Below are 18,249 nucleotides of genomic sequence, written 5' to 3' on the forward strand. Positions count from 1 at the left end.
GACACTACATTCTATTAGCAGGGGATGATTATAGTGATGTGACAAGAATTTAGTTAAATTCATCTATATGAATGTGGATAAAATGTGTGGAGTGTAAGGGGATCTGTGTGAAGATTACTGTAGAAAATAAACTCTTCATAGCCTCAAATGCAATAAGAATACAATATGTTTATTTATTAAAGAATACACTAACAGAACAGTGGGAGATTTACCAGTTGATTTTTTTTAATCTCTGAATTACTCCCTGAATTTCTAAATTTCTTAGGGACACTTTAACTTGTTTAGACAACTGAGATAAAAACTGCACAGTAGGTTGATTAGGGAATATTAAGGTTCTGCTTTGGAAGAATTTATACTTGCTATTTTCACAGTTTTATATGATAGTAAATGATTATAATATCCTCCTTTATTTATTGACAGTCATAGTTACCTTGCAGATTCATATTATTAATACAAAATGTAATCAACAATTATGATAAAAACTAGCTCTTCAGCAGTATCAGCTGAAACATGTGCTTAACCATGAACTGGTTACATCCAATCATGTAATACACATTATTACAGTGGTGGCTGAAGTTCTCAGATCCTTTACTTAATTAAAAGTAGAAATATCACATTGTAAAATACTCTGTTACAAGTAAACCTCCTGCATTCAAAACTGAAGTGAAAGTAAAAAAAAAATTATTAGTAGTGGTAAATACTTTACGCAGAATGGCACCTTTTACATTAATGGTGAAGCTGGTAAAGGTGGAGCTAAACTAATATGACTCGTAATATTGGGTAAATTGTGAATTTTCCCCTGGATGGTCAGTAAAGTCTTATGATTATACTGTATTTTGTTTAAATAATTTGATCTGTCTCTGACATGTAGTGAAGTCCATGTATGAAGTAACAAAAAATTGAAATACTCGAAGTACAAATACCTCAAAATTGTACTTGTGGATAGTACTTGAATGTACTTACTGTAGTTACTTTGCACCACTGCATTATTCGGACGTGGACATCGTGTATCTGCTGGCTACAACTTGGGAAACATGGTCATTACATATATGACGGAGAGGGGGCGCTGTGGTGCCGCTGTGTTGCCAGGGAGACGATTCAAAACACCAGGCGGCTTCACAGCAATGGCTACAAGTGCCCCAACCGTGCCTGGGCAAAACTCACTCAGTACAACGGCTGAACGTGGTCCCGTGAAGACCGGTAGAGATCTTGTGCTTTCTCAGACTGTGAGTAAAACACACATTTTCAGGACGTTGGATTATAAAGTAATAACAGCTTCTTACCTCAGCCCATTCATCTTACTGTCTTTGAAGTTGCGTTGATGAGTAAACGCAGTCTGTTACGGGACAGTTACCGTTATGCTGCGCAGTTAGCGGTAAAGGGGCGCTTGGCTAAAGTCTTTGCCATTGTTGTTAGGTTAGTACAAGTCCAATTTTGCACATTAAAATTAAGAACAGTGTTCTTATAAATGTATTAAGTCTGCTTTTGCCACGATGTATGAATGTGCAACACTCATTTGTAAAGTTGCACAAAATAGGTAATTATTTCTAAACAATAGCAAAGACTCAGTTGCTGTGATTCCTCCGGTGACTCTCATTGAAAAAATGTTACATCTAGCTAATGTTAACGTTACCTCAAGCCATGTCGGTAGTTAAGCCACAGGACAATGACTAATGCACTAGAATATATTTTGTTTTCATCCTCGAGGTGTGTGCATATAGCTAATTATAGTCAGAAATCTAATGTTGATGTTGATCTGACGTTACCTATCATGTAGCTAGCTAAGTGACTAAAGTCCAGCAGACATGTAAAGTAATTCCCTACAAATAATCAAGCTCTTGATGAGTAATATTTCACATATTGGTGCTCTTTGAGCGTATATGCAAATCGCTTGTGAAGCGTTTTGATGGATTTAACGCCGCAAAGAATAATTACAGAGTGCAGTTATATTGTTATGACTGCACCAGGATGATATTCAATGTTTAGTTGTGATTAGTGATTAAAGGAGTGAGAAATCTATCCTAAAGAAAAGATGCTTACCACTTAGAGGAGCATTATTAATTTGGAGTGGGATTAGGTTGTTAATGGACTTTAGAATGGTTATATTAAATATGGCATGGTAAGACATGCTAGTGTCATAGTTAACTACAGCAGCCATTATTCAGACAGAGCAGTCAGTAACAAGTATACTGAACACTACTATTAGAATATCTGGGATATGATGTTCTAAAGTCAAGGTACAGCTTCAGTCTCAATAGCGATTACATGTGTGACATGGAAGAATGCCCTCTTCAGTCAGTTAGGGGAGTGCACGTTTTTCCCCATTCTTCTAACCAGGTCCCTCTGTCCCTTCCCAGCATCTCTTCCAGTGCTAGTGTGGCCACTGAGCTAGAGTAGAGCATGAGATCCAAGGCTTAACTAAGCCCACAGGAACAGATGGCCTGCTAGCAGTCTCTGCTGTTTGTCAGCCATACACCACCACTCTTAAGGAAGCTACATGCTTCCACAGGGGAGGAGTCTGGGGGATAGACCTGCCAGATGTAATTAGGGGTGGGAAGTAGGTAGAAAAGGGGGAGGGCTGACAATAGGACATGACCCTCAAAGGTTGCTTTCATTGACATGTTTATCCTTATGGTACATGAGTGTTTTTAAATGGCATCTTTACCTGGTAAGTAGTAGCAATGAGGACAGTTTAACATAGAAAGTATGATATTTTTCACAGTTTTGGTTCCTGGTAATGCATATATCGATTTGTTTAGGGTGCAGTATATTTAAGCCAAAAGCAGGTTAGAGAAAGAGCCCTACCTAAACCTCTGCATAGTTTTTAACCAGAAGCTAATGTAACTATGTGAAAGATGAAGACATGCTTTTGGCTTTAGATATACTGTATATCCTCCTTTTTTGGCAGGGATCACTTTCACTTGTCACTCAGTGACAGTTTTTGCAGAATGTTATAAAATATAGATTAACATAAATCCAAATTGGCCATCTTTCAGACTGTCAAATTTAGTAATGATACTTAAAATAGATTATAATCCACAACAGTCCCAATAATGGTGTGTACTTAACATTATTTGAGAATGAAGCTATAGTTTCCTAAGAATGTGATAAAAGTGACAGTCAGGGATTTTTATTTTATCTTATATATTTTTTATATTTTATAGTTTCTCATTTTTGCCATGTCCTCTTTGAAATGTACAGTTTTTAACAATACTAATGTCAACCATGTAAACACAAAGTTGTGTGAAAATAACAAGGAAATCCATTCTAACTCTGCTTGTATTTCATGATGCCAGATCACATAGAGAACATAAAGGACTACATACTTCACTGTCATCTTATGGCTCCTGATTTGAGAAGTCTCAGCCCCAGTGCCTCGTAGCAACCAAGTAGATTGCAGCAAACATTCGTTTGAAGCTGTATGCTGCTGCTGCTGCTGCAGGGATGATCACATCCCATTTGAACGGTTATGTGCAAGAGGACTCTGGCCAGGCCAAGAGCCACAGGGAGAGGGCCGTGGACTGTCCAGGAGAGGACACATCCCCACAGTGCAGCACCCACATGGAGAGGATCCAGCACTACCAGGAGGAGCTGAGGAAGGAGAGAGAGGAGGACAACAGGGGAAAGTATGACATCAAGCCCAGTGCTTCACTGAGGCTCAAGAAGCTATCACAAAACCCCAAGGTGGGGATTGACAATCCTACCTTTGAGGGGAAGGAAAAGGCCACCAAAGACACATGGTCCCAGGATCCCGCAGCTGGTGAGTCAAGAGGAGGGCGTGTGATGGTTGTGAGGTCTTTACAGGGGTCAAAGAGGGTGGAAGGAGGAAGGAAGGTTACAAAGGACTCAGATCTTGGAAGAAGAGTAGGGAGGGCACTGAAAACAAAAGGAAGCAAAACAATGACAAGGCAGAGCAGAGGGCAGAGCAGAGGTCATAGCGGAGGAGAGGGTTTGTGCCTTGGCCCCAGTTTTGGACTGAAGAACACACTTAATTAGTGGCCCCAGGAAAATAAAAGAGTATTATTCTATTACTTTAACCCTGTAAAAGGGTGTTGCAGCTACAGTACATAACCACTGTAGATCACCATATTGGTTTGTTTGTGTGCAAAAGATATTATTTTCATTATTTTGTCTGCAGAATTTAATTAAATTTTCCCTTTTTAAGTAAACGCGCTTTGTTTGTAGTTTGAGACTAATTACTGTAGTGTTATTTGTTGTATTTACAAAAAGATCAAATACAGAAAATGCATTTTCTAATTAAATGTTATTAAATTAAATTGTCTGCCGCGATAACTCTCCAGTCCAAACACTAAGTAGTGTGACTTGAATAAAAATGAATAGTCCTAGGCACTTTGGAGGTGCAGCAGTGTAATTCTAGTCCTCCACTGCAGAGGATCAATATTTGATTTCTTCACATCATTTGTTGAGGAGAAAAATCAGAAAATCTCAAGGAGGGAGACTCCCACACAAAATATAGTTTGAATTCTGCTGCCTTCTGACTCACCTGTCAGACACACAAGTGTAAAGATACTGTATTTCTATTACTCTGAAAGGCAGCAGCTTAGCAACAGGATCCGTACTTTACATATATACACAGCAAAAGCAAAATAACTGAGGGAGTCCCCTTCAAATGTTTGCACCTCTAAATGTATCAGAATCTCTTTATTGGTGTAAATACAGTTCATATATATTGCCTCTGTACCAGTCCCCTCACTGTCTGGGTTTCTTTCTCAGAACTGGATGAGTTGCTGCAAGCACTGAAGTGGGTACAGCAGTGCCTGACTGACGCACAGAGCCAGCAGGACGTGGAGCTGATAATGCAGCTCCTTGCCAAGGAGGACTTCAGAAATGCTTACACTATCTACAGCACTGTGTCCCAGCAGATGAGCAGAGTCAGTCCCACCTCACCACTCACAGCACAAGCACAGGACCTTTGCCAGGAGGTATGAGAAATGGTCACTTTGAAGCAGCTTGTTAAAGCTGAAAACAAAAATTATGTGAAAGCCCTTTGTGTTGCATTATGAACAGTTATGGAAATGGCTCAGTGGTGATCATAGTAGCTACTTCATTATCATTAGTGTCAACTTTTAATAAGTAAAACATAAAAGAATGTAATGTAGGCTTTTCAGTGCAGTATTTTTTAATTAAGCTGATGGCTAGATGTATAGGAGTCATCTTTGTTGTGATGAAATAGGATGCTGTGAGCTAGGGTAGAGCTCATTCAAAGGGCACCAAGCAACACTGATACAGAATTGCTATTCCAGTCTTGAGAGCAGTGGTTTTGAACACAGGGACTGAGTGAGATGGTCTGTCCTGCCTCATACGCACAACACGTCGCCTTCCTATGTACAGTAAATCAGTGTGTGCACTCATCCATTAGGCGAGCTCCCAAAGCACTTAAAAACACATAACAATGTTGTTTGAGCTGCAGTGGCTCTAAACTAAGTGTAAATCTCTCAGCAGCCTTTGGTACAGCACACCACAGGTAGAATGCCAGGATCCAGGAAACCAGAAAAAGAAACTCCAGCAGCTTACAGTAGTGTGGGCAGTTCTGCTGGGGGAAGGGGAAAGTGTGTCACCTTGTTAGTGAGACCTTCGATTAGTGTAATGGCTTAAGCTCCACGCAAGGGATGAAAAGGAAGAGGCAGAAAGACAGAGTAACAGAACCTCAAAATGCATATTGTCATGATTTCCTAAACAGCCACAAACATTATTATTGTCTCACTAAATGACAACACAACAACCACATGATTTAACAGGACAGTGTAACAGGAGAAAACAAATAAAAGACTTAAAATGAAACAGGGTATTATGCCACTTTATTAAGTTTTAACATTTTTCAGGTGTCAAACTAACCACTTAGAATGAGAATATGTGGTCAGTCGATCCAGCTAATGCCAGTTCAGAACTTGTTCTGATGCTCGACAGTAATTATCTGAACAAGCTAGCTCTATTAGCAGGCAGCTTCGTCTCCTTCGGAGCACAGTAGTCTGTCGGTGAGGATGCTGGTGTTCCAGCTGCATATTAGAGCTGTATTTCTCTGCAGGTTCATAAGATTCTCCAGTCCAGCCACCAGAAGGAAGGTGTGGAGCTCAAGGCCTTGCTCACAAACCCTCATCTCCAGGTCAGAGATCAACGTACCAGCTGTGACTTATCATATCTCCCTTTGACCCAAAAGGATTTTAAGCCATCGCCAAGTGAGGCTCAGCAAATGCCTCATAAACCAACTCATTTATTTAGTCAAAAAGTTGATAATTAGACTACTAGAAACATGACTGTTATACTATACTGCTTTCAGTATGGTTTTTGTTTCTCTCGCACCTTCTTCTTGGAGGTCAGAGGTCAGGGTGCAGTGTAACAGTTCAAGAGCTACAATATGATGGGAAAAAGAAGTACTTGCCAGCTTACTGTACCAGCTCAAAGGCAGTTGATGGGCAGTTTCACTTTGCCTCCATAATATATTCTTGGTTAAAAGGCAGAACATTTGACAAATTGCTCCATCATGATACAGTACATCAGGAAAGAATGACAAAGCAGCCACGTCAAGAAGGAAGTCATAAGGTCCTGTCATGCTGGTGCCAGCGCTAGGCAGGAGCTTGTTTTACAAATTAGTTCCTTTATGACACATTCATTTTGTGTGTTGTCGTTTGCTGTTTATTGAGGGTGTATTGTCAAGGTAAACTAGCCAGTGCTTTGATCCAAAGATGAATCTCAAGAAAGAACATTATGTAAATTAGGTTATAATGGGGGTCAGGTCTCTTGGTAACAAAACAGCAAGTCGAAATCTGTGTTCTGTGTCACAGTGTGCTTGTCACATTCCTTTAAATTAATTTAAAAACGAGAAATGTCAAGCATCTTGCTGGTTTGTCTTCTTGTGTATTGGTGCTGAACATGCCCTGCAGCATGATGTATATTAGTGTAATTTATAGTAGTTTTGCAATCATTTAGAATAGTTTAGATAAATGACTAGCTCTAGTAAGGGGAATATGTCCTCATGACAGGTGAATTCTCTTCTCAAATACAGTACATTAATGATGTCAGACAAATTACAAGACGTAACCTGTGATCCACAGAGTATTTAATAAACTTGCTGGCCACGTTATTAGGTACACCTGTCCAATTGTATGCAATTCATTGCAACACTTCCACCTTAACATCTCTGTTTATGATGCTCAAAATGTTTCAGTCTTTGGTGAAATAGTTAAATGTCATGTTGTACTGGACTACATTATATTTAGAGGTGTTCCTAATATTCTGATTCTGATAGACACCTCTGAATATAATGTAGTCCGGTGCTACACCACTTTTAACTATGACCTCAGTAATAAATATATAATTGAGTTTATACATTTTGAGCTTCATTAACACAGACGCTTTGCACTGAAGTGCATACAATTGTATAAGTGTAACTATTAAAGTGGCCGCTGAATGTATATTAAAAATAATTGCATGATACTGCTAATACATACATTCCAGCAGTAAAAAATTATTCAGTAGTGGACATTTTTGATCTACTCTGGCCTATTTGACAGAGCATCTAGATAAAAGTAAGCCAATATTTTAGTGGAGGTGTTTTGGGCTATGAAAGATTTAAAGTATGTGTAATTAATCATTCAAAAAGAAGTAAATATTCAGGCTGCCATCCTCCATTAGTGAGTCAGTACGGTGAGAAAAGACCTCGGGTGTATGACTGCTTCCATTTTACAGTTGAGGGTTCTGACAAAGGAGTGCCAGGGGTCTGATGTTTGACCCCCTGTAACCACAGTTGTCGCACTGGCTTGTTAAACACTCCACTGAGTCAGAACCTTGTTGCCAGCAGGGGCGTCAGTATCTGATGTGGTTCTGCCTTGTGGCACAGAAAGTGGAACAAATTATGTTGGTTTCTCTGCAGGGAGTGGAGGATCATGAATCACCCTGTAGTCTATGCAGGTAAACAACCTTGTACTCAAAATAATTGAGACAGGTATGTGTGAGAGGAATAGGGCCCCCCTCAAGTCCACCTGTCTCCCTCTCACCATTTTCTAGGGCACATTTTCCTCAGGAGCGGAGTTAGTCCAAGGTGTTTGATGACTGATGGCGGTGGATCCTAAATGCAAGGGGAGATTAAGACAGATTGCATGTATGCCAAAGCTTAGCTTGGCCTCTGCTCTCTCGGGTCCCTTTGCTGCAGGATAGAGGAACTAATTTGGTGTGACAGTTATTAATTGTGGGGAATGAAGCACTTGTCACATTAAATGAAGTGAAGGAGCAATTTCTGTATAATTTCTGGCTTGCAGGTGGGTTAGCTGACTGATCTTGTTAAAAAGCTTTTTCTGGTAGCAGGTGCACATCTAAGGGATGGCATTTGGAAACTTGTTTGCTGTTATTTATCTTTTGTTAGTTCATATCCAAAGCACAAACCATGAACTGTTTGAAGCTGTACTAGATTTATGATCATTTAATTTCCACGCCAATCATACTGTAGCTGTTATGAGGGACAGCTTCCCCTATCATTCTCTGTACCTCATACTGCCTCCTCCATTATTTCTGTCTATTACATGTTTTTAACATTTCTGAATGTGCATACTATTGGTTTTTATGTGTGCCTGTACTCGTTTTATATGGCAGGCACTGATGCAAACCCACGACAGTGTGGCAGTGCAGGAAATGGCAGAAGAAATCATGACCCAGTACCTTGGAGAGACAGTTAAATTGGTGCGGCTGGAGAAAGCCTGTGACACTCCACTGGTAAGATACTGTCATTGTCTATTACGGTGCATTCATACATTTGAATTCAAAAGCTTGGGTCGGTGACAGCTACCACTCACCGTGAATGACACCTGACTTTGCAGCCCGCCGCCCCTGCAGGGCTGGAGAGATTCGAAAAGTGCCCAGCTACACTACAGGGGAAGGTTAAGGAACATTCAACTTTATACCGATACCCTCTGACACGGTGCAAAGTGAAAGCCAATCACAAACATCTTTATTAAAACTGAAAGAGATGTTTACTACTTCGATACATGAAAGAATTTCAAACAAAATGGGGAGAAATATTATAGTCGCTGTGTTTCTTTTGCATTTTCATTATTCAGTGTGTTGCTTGTCTTGTGAGATCACCTCGGTCATTCACTGTGTTTGAACTCCGTGTTTCTGTCTGGCAATCAGGGTGCGACAGTGCGTAACGACATGGACAGTGTGGTGGTGAGTCGTGTGGTGAAAGGCGGAGCAGCAGAGCGGAGCGGCCTCCTCAGTGAGGGAGATGAGATCCTGGAAATCAATGGAATTCCTATACGTGGGAAACATATCAATGAAGTCCACGATTTACTGGTAAAGACCAGGGATTATTCAAATGGTGCCAAGTACACTTGTGATTATTTATTGTACAGTAGTTTGTGGACAGCTAGCTCTGTTCCAACTTTGTTTTAATTTCATGAGAATTGTTATAGTGTACCTCCAGGTTCTGAAATTTATTTACTGTGTACATTTAATAGCTTAGAAATTTGAACCACTAGGTCACATTATGCCCAGTTCAGACTACGATCTAAGCCTAATAACAGCCTGACACGACAAACGTAGGGCATCAGATCCGACAAACAATGTAGGACATGACAGTCGATTGTTTTACCTTGTATAGTGTGTCGTAGTAAATGACAATGCTGCATCTGGGACGCCTCACGAAGTCTATGATGAGGTGGGCCGACTGACCAACAAGATCACAGATGTTTCTTGTGTTCAACACTTTTAGCATATTGGACTGAACAATATTTATTAAATATCACAATGATACAGCCGGTGTTAGCATAGTGACTTTCACAGGCAGCCTTGTGAAGTAGCTACTCTATCAGGGCTAGTGAGCTCCAGCCCCAAATCGATTCTTGATTTTGAACAAAGGAAAAAATTGATGAGGTGTCCTATCAAATACTGTGCTGCTGTATTGTTTTCAGTGTATTGCAGGATCCAGATGATTTGTACATCTCTATTTTCTTTTGATTTTACATACCGTCCCAACTTTTCTGATTTGGGGTTGTAGTTTTCAGTTTTACTACCGGCTTAAAACATTTATTTTTAACTGCTACTTTAAGTTGGTCACGAAAGAGAGACAGCACAGGCTGTTGCGCTCTTCAGGCAGACCCACAGACAGGTCCACGGTTCCCCCCATCTCACCCTTTTTTATGTTTTTGTCATTTCTCATTTTTTCCACCAGCAACAAATGCATGGCATTCTGACCTTCCTCCTTATCCCAAGCTCTCAGGCTAAACCTGCCCCACAGAGACAGACTGTGGTAAGTCTCTTATTAGGTGGGCGTCTGTGTGTGTGTGAGAATGCCTGTCTGTGTGCATACAGCCCCCAACACTGACACTGTTCACCCCATCCTCAGATGCACGTACAAGCCTACTTTGACTATGACCCCTCTGATGACCCCTTTGTGCCCTGTCGAGAGCTGGGTCTGTCCTTCCAGAAGGGAGACATCCTCCATGTCATCAGTCAGGATGATCCCAGCTGGTGGCAGGCCTACAGAGATGGAGACGAGGACAACCAGCCTCTGGCTGGACTCATTCCAGGTAGGGATCAGACCACAGCTGAAAGTTTATTGCTTTACAACGGCAGATTCCAGCTGCAAGGCCACACTACTACAATGTAAACATGTAGAAGAATCTGTACAGGTATGGTAAAATGTGTAATTATTTTTCTATTGTGTTTTTTTTACTTTTGTATTCAGGTATACAGGTATATAACAGTTGGAGTATTAAACTACTCCAACTGTACAAACTGCATTAAAAGGTATAGTCAGTGATACTAGCAAAACAAAAAACAGCAACAATTATTAAAGTTTTAAAACAATTTTACTACGTGAAGAATATACTTAATCACTAATAACTAACCTGACACTACATGAACCATCCTGGCAGGAAACACCCCCATTTGGCATAACAAGCAGATTAAAACAAACACCTTCTATGTGATTACTCTTTGACCCAAGGCCTGTTGTGGCTGGAATTAAAGGACGTTAAGCAGTAGAAATGAAAAGCAGGCCATCGTTTTGCCTGTTTTCCAGCATGTCAGGAAAGTTTGAGAACAGTATGAGCTCCGTTGCATTCACCGGTGATATCATTCATCAGTTATCATTCAAGACATCCAAAATGTTCAAACACATTTTTAAATAACTATAGACTTTTGAAGTGGAAGAGACACTGGATTTGTGTATATAAATTTAGAGTGTTGGGTATCTGATCTGGTTCCATTTGCTTTTCTTAGGGAAAAGCTTTCAGCAACACAGAGAGAGCTTGAAGAAAACTATTACAGACAGAAGTCGAGAACACCAAGGTGAATATTGAAATGCAAACAGTGTGACTAAGACACTGCAAATGTAAACATTTTACATCCACTCTGATTTACATGATATTACAATTTGCAGCATCTAGTGGATTGAAATAATTCATCTTTAAAAGCTAAATTCTTTTCACTTGTATTTTTTTCAGGCCGGCTTTGGTATGCAAAGAAAAGCAAGACACACAGGAAGAAGAGCGCATCAAACTTTAGCAAAAATACTGGTAACGCTCAGCTGTTTCTCATCAGCGGTTTAAAAGATTGTGAAGTGGATTGCTGGTTTAGGAATGTGCTCGCTCTTCAGCAGCACCATTGACAAGCTACACACCTGACCTACAAAATGTCTTCCACTGTCGCTCCTCATTTACCACCTGTTGACAGACTGTGTCCACACATCATTAGCATTAACCCCACATGTTAGCTGGAGCTGGCATGTCTTGTCGTTGTCGCAGCAGCTTGTCCAGACTCGGTGTCACAGGTCAGATTAGTTCCATCTTCACCGAGAGGATCAGGAGACGCACCAACAGGTGTCCAGCAGGTGCATAAATGGCTTGGAGGGACCTGTGGTATTTTTGCTTCACAAATAGAAACACATTTATAGGCACACATGCACACACTGCTCACTGGCTAACTGTAGAAAGCTTAGGTTTTGTGTTTGTATTTTATAGGCTTTTCCTCTTGCCTCCACACAGAGGTCAAAGGTCAGAGAACAGTACAGCAGCCCAAGAGCTAGAATGGATTTGGTTGTCTCATTAACCCCTCCTGTGCTGTTACTTCAGACTATGATGACATCCTGACCTATGAGGAGATGTCCCTTTATCACCAGCCCGCAAATCGTAAACGCCCCATAGCTCTGATCGGTCCGACAAACAGTGGTCATGATGAGTTGCGTCGGAGGCTTCTGTCCACTGAGCCAGAAAAGTTTGCTGTCGCTGTTCCACGTAAGTCCATGTTTTGTGAAGGCCTGGGGACACGGCAGCGTTAAATATGTGACTGTTTTTTTCAAGATTTCAGATGAGGAACCAAATGTGTTCCCATACCAAATTAAATCAAATCAAATGTATTTACATAGCACTAAAAACAACATCCAGTTGACCAAAGTACTTCACACGGGCAGAATAAAATCACAATAAATAACAAAAATAAAATAAATAGGATCAGTGCAAAAATAAAACAGCACAATAACACAGACACACAGATGACATACATTCAATAAATTAAAAGGAATGCAAATTAAACATGCACTCGGAGAATTTAAATGAACATCACCTTTGGTCCACTGGGACTTCACAAAATGCTCCAGTTTTACAACCAGTTACACTATTACACTAGCACAGAATATAAAGTTAAACTACTCCTTTGAAAAGGCTGATTACATTTTAAAGAAAGAGTAGAACAAATAGTTTGACAAGTTTTTGTAATAAGTCAGATTCAACTAATTATTTGTCCTTTTTATGGTCCAGATACAACCAGAAACCCAAGGATACATGAACGAAATGGACGCGAGTACCATTTTGTGAGTCGGTCAGCGTTTGAAGCCGACTTGAAGGCCGGGAGGTTTATCGAGTCGGGTGAATATGAGAAAAACTTATACGGCACCAGCACAGACTCTGTCCGACAGGTCATCAGCTCTGGCCGCATCTGTTTACTCTGCCTGCACACCAGGGTAGGAGACTCAGTACTTGTGACTGGCAGATTAATTTCTCAACCTTTTTTCTGTCTAACATGTTAATTATAAAGCCCATTGTATTCCTCCCTCTTGATCTTAACCTAAATATAACTGTGCCTTTTCATATCCAGAACATAAATTTCAAAACTGTTTTTGGTTGATAAAATGTCATCATTGCTGACTGACTTGGCAAACCTTTTTGATCTTTCCTTCCATTTCATATACTCTTATGTCCCTATCGTTCTTCTTGTCAGTCACTGCGAGTGTTGAGGTCTTCCAACCTCAAGCCCTATGTCATCTTCATCGCTCCTCCTTCTCAGGAACGACTACGCACTCTGCTGGCCACAGAGGGCAAAACACCAAAGGTACATTGTTGTAAAATGGCTTTTTTTTTTTCTTTGAAGTTAATATGTATGTTGTAAACGTTATAGTTCGTATATAATGCATGGAGTTATTTGCAGAATGAGAGCAACATTTAAGATTTATGTCAGAAAAGAAAGTGCACAGAGCTAGATAGGTCTGTTAAAAGCGCTTTCAAAGTCCATTTTCAACCTCACGGATTCTTCATGAAGAAAGACAGAGAAAAAACTGATTCTTTCGACTTGGTTTTCATCAGAAGTGAACAAGCATCACATTTTGAAATAAGAGACACAGAGCTATCACAATAATATCATTTTAAAGAGTCATCACCTTCTCACCTGCATGGTTTGATGTCTCGTTTTCTGCCCACAGCCCGAGGAGCTGAAGGAGGTCATTGAAAAGGCCCGAGAAATGGAGCACAATTTTAGCCACTTCTTTGATGCAACCATTGTGAACATGGGTCTGGACCAGGCTCTCCACGAGCTGCAGAGGCTGATAGGCAAGCTGGACACTGAGCCACAGTGGGTGCCCACCTCCTGGCTGTGCTAGAGGTCACAAGGTTGCCTCAAAAAGACTCTCAGGGCAGAAGGAGGTAAACAGAAGAGCAAAAATGTGTGTTCTTTGAGGCTGAAAAATGAAGGATGGACAGTGGTAAACTGTCGCTTGGACATTCTCCTCACTTGAAGAGGAGGTGATTGTTACCGCGCGGTGCAGGGATGGACTGGAGTTTCTTATGTTTTGTTTTATTAAGGTTCTTGTTATATCACAGTTTTATGCAAAGTCATTTATCAAACAAATAGAAATATTTCTATTATATTAAGTTATTTATAATTGTAAAAACAATTTTATAGAACAATTGTTTTATTGTTGCATTCTGTGAGCTATACAAAATGGTACACTCAACAGGAAAAGTGTTATTGTCACAGACGTTAAATGGCTGCTCTTTAGGTAGCAAAGGGGAGAGAAGCACTGGCGCTTAAAGCGGCTGCAGTGTTAATGTCTTCCATCCAATCTGCTGTAGTCTGCAGAGTTTTGGGGTAGTTCCTCTACACCAGTGTCAGTATTATTGTGTTGTTTCATTTCTGCTGATAACAGTCCTTAAGCCTATGATTTGTCTCTAGCTTGTATTGCTACAATCAGTACATCATGCTGCAAAGTACTGCTGATTTTATTTTTGACCAGTGTTTAATTTACAAAACATTATACTGTAACTCTAACAGTTCCTGTATTGCTTCTTTGCAGGGTATTTAGTAATTCATATACACAGTTTGGGAAAAGAGTGTTAACTAGACAAATGCATTTCCTGAAGAATTGCCCTGAAAATGCTGAAATGGCCACTTCATTATGAATAATAAAGAGCTGAATACATTCAAAATAGTACACAGCTAGTAGTAAAATATCCCATAGTATTTTATTCAGACATGTCTGCACAAAAAAAAGTTAGAATCTACTGGATTACAGTAAGTGACACATTGCAGTAAATTGCTTTGGGACAGAAAATCAGAGCAACAATTGATTTTGAAAACCAACTGGTTTCACAGCTGAAAGTTTATTGCTTTACAACGGCAGATTCCAGCTGCAAGGCCACACTACTACAATGTAAACATGTAGAAGAATCTGTACAGGTATGGTAAAATGTGTAATTATTTTTCTATTGTGTTTTTTTTACTTTTGTATTCAGGTATACAGGTATATAACAGTTGGAGTATTAAACTACTCCAACTGTACAAACTGCATTAAAGGTATAGTCAGTGATACTAGCAAAACAAAAAACAGCAACAATTATTAAAGTTTTAAAACAATTTTACTACGTGAAGAATATACTTAATCACTAATAACTAACCTGACACTACATGAACCATCCTGGCAGGAAACACCCCCATTTGGCATAACAAGCAGATTAAAACAAACACCTTCTATGTGATTACTCTTTGACCCAAGGCCTGTTGTGGCTGGAATTAAAGGACGTTAAGCAGTAGAAATGAAAAGCAGGCCATCGTTTTGCCTGTTTTCCAGCATGTCAGGAAAGTTTGAGAACAGTATGAGCTCCGTTGCATTCACCAGTGATATCATTCATCAGTTATCATTCAAGACATCCAAAATGTTCAAACACATTTTTAAATAACTAGAGACTTTTGAAGTGGAAAAGACACTGGATTTGTGTATATAAATTTAGAGTGTTGGGTATCTGATCTGGTTCCATTTGCTTTTCTTAGGGAAAAGCTTTCAGCAACACAGAGAGAGCTTGAAGAAAACTATTACAGACAGAAGTCGAGAACACCAAGGTGAATACTGAAATGCAAACAGTGTGACTAAGACACTGCAAATGTAAACATTTTACATCCACTCTGATTTACATGATATTACAATTTGCAGCATCTAGTGGATTGAAATAATTCATCTTTAAAAGCTAAATTCTTTTCACTTGTATTTTTTTCAGGCCGGCTTTGGTATGCAAAGAAAAGCAAGACACACAGGAAGAAGAGCGCATCAAACTTTAGCAAAAATACTGGTAACGCTCAGCTGTTTCTCATCAGCGGTTTAAAAGATTGTGAAGTGGATTGCTGGTTTAGGAATGTGCTCGCTCTTCAGCAGCACCATTGACAAGCTACACACCTGACCTACAAAATGTCTTCCACTGTCGCTCCTCATTTACCACCTGTTGACAGACTGTGTCCACACATCATTAGCATTAACCCCACATGTTAGCTGGAGCTGGCACGTCTTGTCGTTGTCGCAGCAGCTTGTCCAGACTCGGTGTCACAGGTCAGATTAGTTCCATCTTCACCGAGAGGATCAGGAGACGCACCAACAGGTGTCCAGCAGGTGCATAAATGGCTTGGAGGGACCTGTGGTATTTTTGCTTCACAAATAGAAACACATTTATAGGCGCACATGCACACACTGCTCACTGGCTAACTGTAGAAAGCTTAGGTTTTGTGTGTATTTTATAGCCTTTTCCTCTTGCCTCCATACAGAGGTCAAAGGTCAGAGAATAGTACAGCAGCCCAAGTACTAGAATGGATTTGGTTGTCTCATTAACCCCTCCTGTGCTGTTTCTTTGAGGTCAGTTATGGCAAAACTGTTACCATTATCAAAACAAAAAATACACTAAACAAAATAAAACAAACAAGACAGGCTGTGCAAAGTTGTTCATGTTCATCAGCATCTTTATGATAGGGCAAACGCAGACCTGTTCTTTTTCCTTTACCAGCAGCAGTTTAATAGAAGCAAAAGAATTCATTCCTCTTTGGCAGCAATATTTGTTTCTACTGGATAAATCACATGACCTGATTAAGACCATGAGCCAGTGACTCTTGCTCCATTTGGGTGGGAGGTGTATCACATCTGCCAAGATGAGGGACTGCCACTGCTTGTGTACATAAATACATGTGTGAGCCTTGCATTTACAGCTGCATTTATGTAGTTTGTGTATAGTCTGAAGCTGCCCTTAGGCATCAGGACAATTTCACGTCAAACTTCACCAGTTTTTGAAAGAACTTGTGCTGCTGATGTGATGTGCATGGTTTTTATGAGAAACCTTCTGAGACTGTGTTCTTCCCTAGTTTGTTCTTCTGGGGTACTAACAAAGTATTCAGCTAAAGTTCATGCATTGTATGACATTGTTTTTTAATATTTACTTTTTTAATATGTTCATAATCATAGGTGGAAGTGTGCAGTGATCCCAGAAGAGAGACAGACATGTGGGCTGGTTTGGCTATAAGGACTAGGGTAGAACAAAAGGCCAACACCGGGCAGGGCCGGTGAAGGAGGACTGACAGTTTCCATGGATGGATGACCAGTTATACAGGACAATCCTCCTCACTGGGATCCCATCCCTGTTTTCATACTAATAAACACCTTCAGAGAGTGAAGTCGATTGATTTCCCTTCAGGAGGATTTAATTTATTCAGGAAGGAAGCCTGCAACATGGCATCTTTCAGTATTGGAAATCTGTAAACACAATGAGATGTTAATATATAAAAAATGATATTTTAGCTGGCAGTGCATATAGATTCTTCTGCACATTGTCTGGTTTCTGTCCACAATGACTGTATTGCACACTTTACAGACAATGTTCACAACAGTTATGTGTGAAACCAATGAACAATTTTTTGTGAACTACTATGAAAAATGTCTTTTCTCAGCCAAACTGAGTATATTTTAATCTTTAGAAGGTGTCTGAAATTTGGCTGTGTTGTTACAGTGGGAGACAGTCTGAGCCGGGGGTAATCTTATGGACCCGGTCCTGGTGGAACAACTAGGCCTCACCCCGGAATGTCTCCCCCGTGCCATTGAGACCCGGGCCATTGATGGCTGGCTGTTGACCCACATCACTCACCGGACTCCACCTCTTCACCTCACCATCGCCGGAAATCACCATGAGGACATCCGTTTTCACATCTTCTCTGTCCCGGACACACCCCTGGTTTTGGGTCACTCCTGGCTGGTCCAACACAACCTCTCCGTGGACTGGACCACCGGAACCATTACCCAATGGAGCCCCACCTGTGCATCGACCTGTTTTCTGGCCGGACAACCCACCACATCCTCCCTTCTGACACCTCCGGAGCCACCTGACCTATCATCTGTCCCCTCGGTCTACCATGATCTCCAGCTGGTGTTCAGCAAACACCTGGCCACTGAGTCTTTGCCTCCTCATAGACCCTACGACTGTGCTATTGACCTGTACCCGGGAGCCCCGTTGCCCGACATTCGCCTCTTCCGCATCTCAAACCCGAACAACAGGCTCTGGAGGAGTACATAGAAACTGCTCGGTGTGCAGGTATGATCCGTCCTTCTTCCTCACCCCTGGGTGCAGGGTTCTTTTTTGTGGGGAAGAAGGACAGTGGCCTCTGTCCTTGCATAGATTATTGTGGCTTGAACGCTATTACTGTAAAAAACAAATATCC

At 40.6% G+C, this 18,249-nt stretch overlaps 1 protein-coding gene across 2 annotated transcripts; it reads left to right on the forward strand.

Moving 5' to 3' along the window:
* Nucleotides 1–1,095: 1,095 nt before the first annotated feature.
* Nucleotides 1,096–14,867, forward strand: pals1b (protein associated with LIN7 1, MAGUK p55 family member b). 2 transcript variants are annotated; one of them, XM_020604092.1, is made up of 14 exons: nt 1,096–1,226; nt 3,297–3,760; nt 4,735–4,943; nt 6,047–6,124; nt 8,608–8,727; nt 9,145–9,306; nt 10,184–10,261; nt 10,358–10,541; nt 11,236–11,304; nt 11,460–11,531; nt 12,087–12,248; nt 12,771–12,973; nt 13,231–13,341; nt 13,709–14,867. In XM_020604092.1, exons 2-14 carry the CDS (start codon nt 3,445–3,447, stop codon nt 13,883–13,885), a joined length of 1,941 nt encoding a protein of 646 aa, XP_020459748.1. In that variant the 5' UTR covers nt 1,096–1,226; nt 3,297–3,444; the 3' UTR covers nt 13,886–14,867. The 2 variants fall into 2 exon arrangements, with proteins under 2 accessions (XP_020459748.1, XP_020459749.1); XM_020604093.1 differs by lacking the exon at nt 1,096–1,226 and adding an exon at nt 1,298–1,416.
* Nucleotides 14,868–18,249: the final 3,382 nt, after the last annotated feature.

The sequence above is a fragment of the Monopterus albus genome, unplaced genomic scaffold (assembly GCF_001952655.1).
Source record: "Monopterus albus unplaced genomic scaffold, M_albus_1.0 scaffold63.1, whole genome shotgun sequence".
In the NCBI taxonomy this organism is placed as follows: domain Eukaryota; kingdom Metazoa; phylum Chordata; class Actinopteri; order Synbranchiformes; family Synbranchidae; genus Monopterus; species Monopterus albus.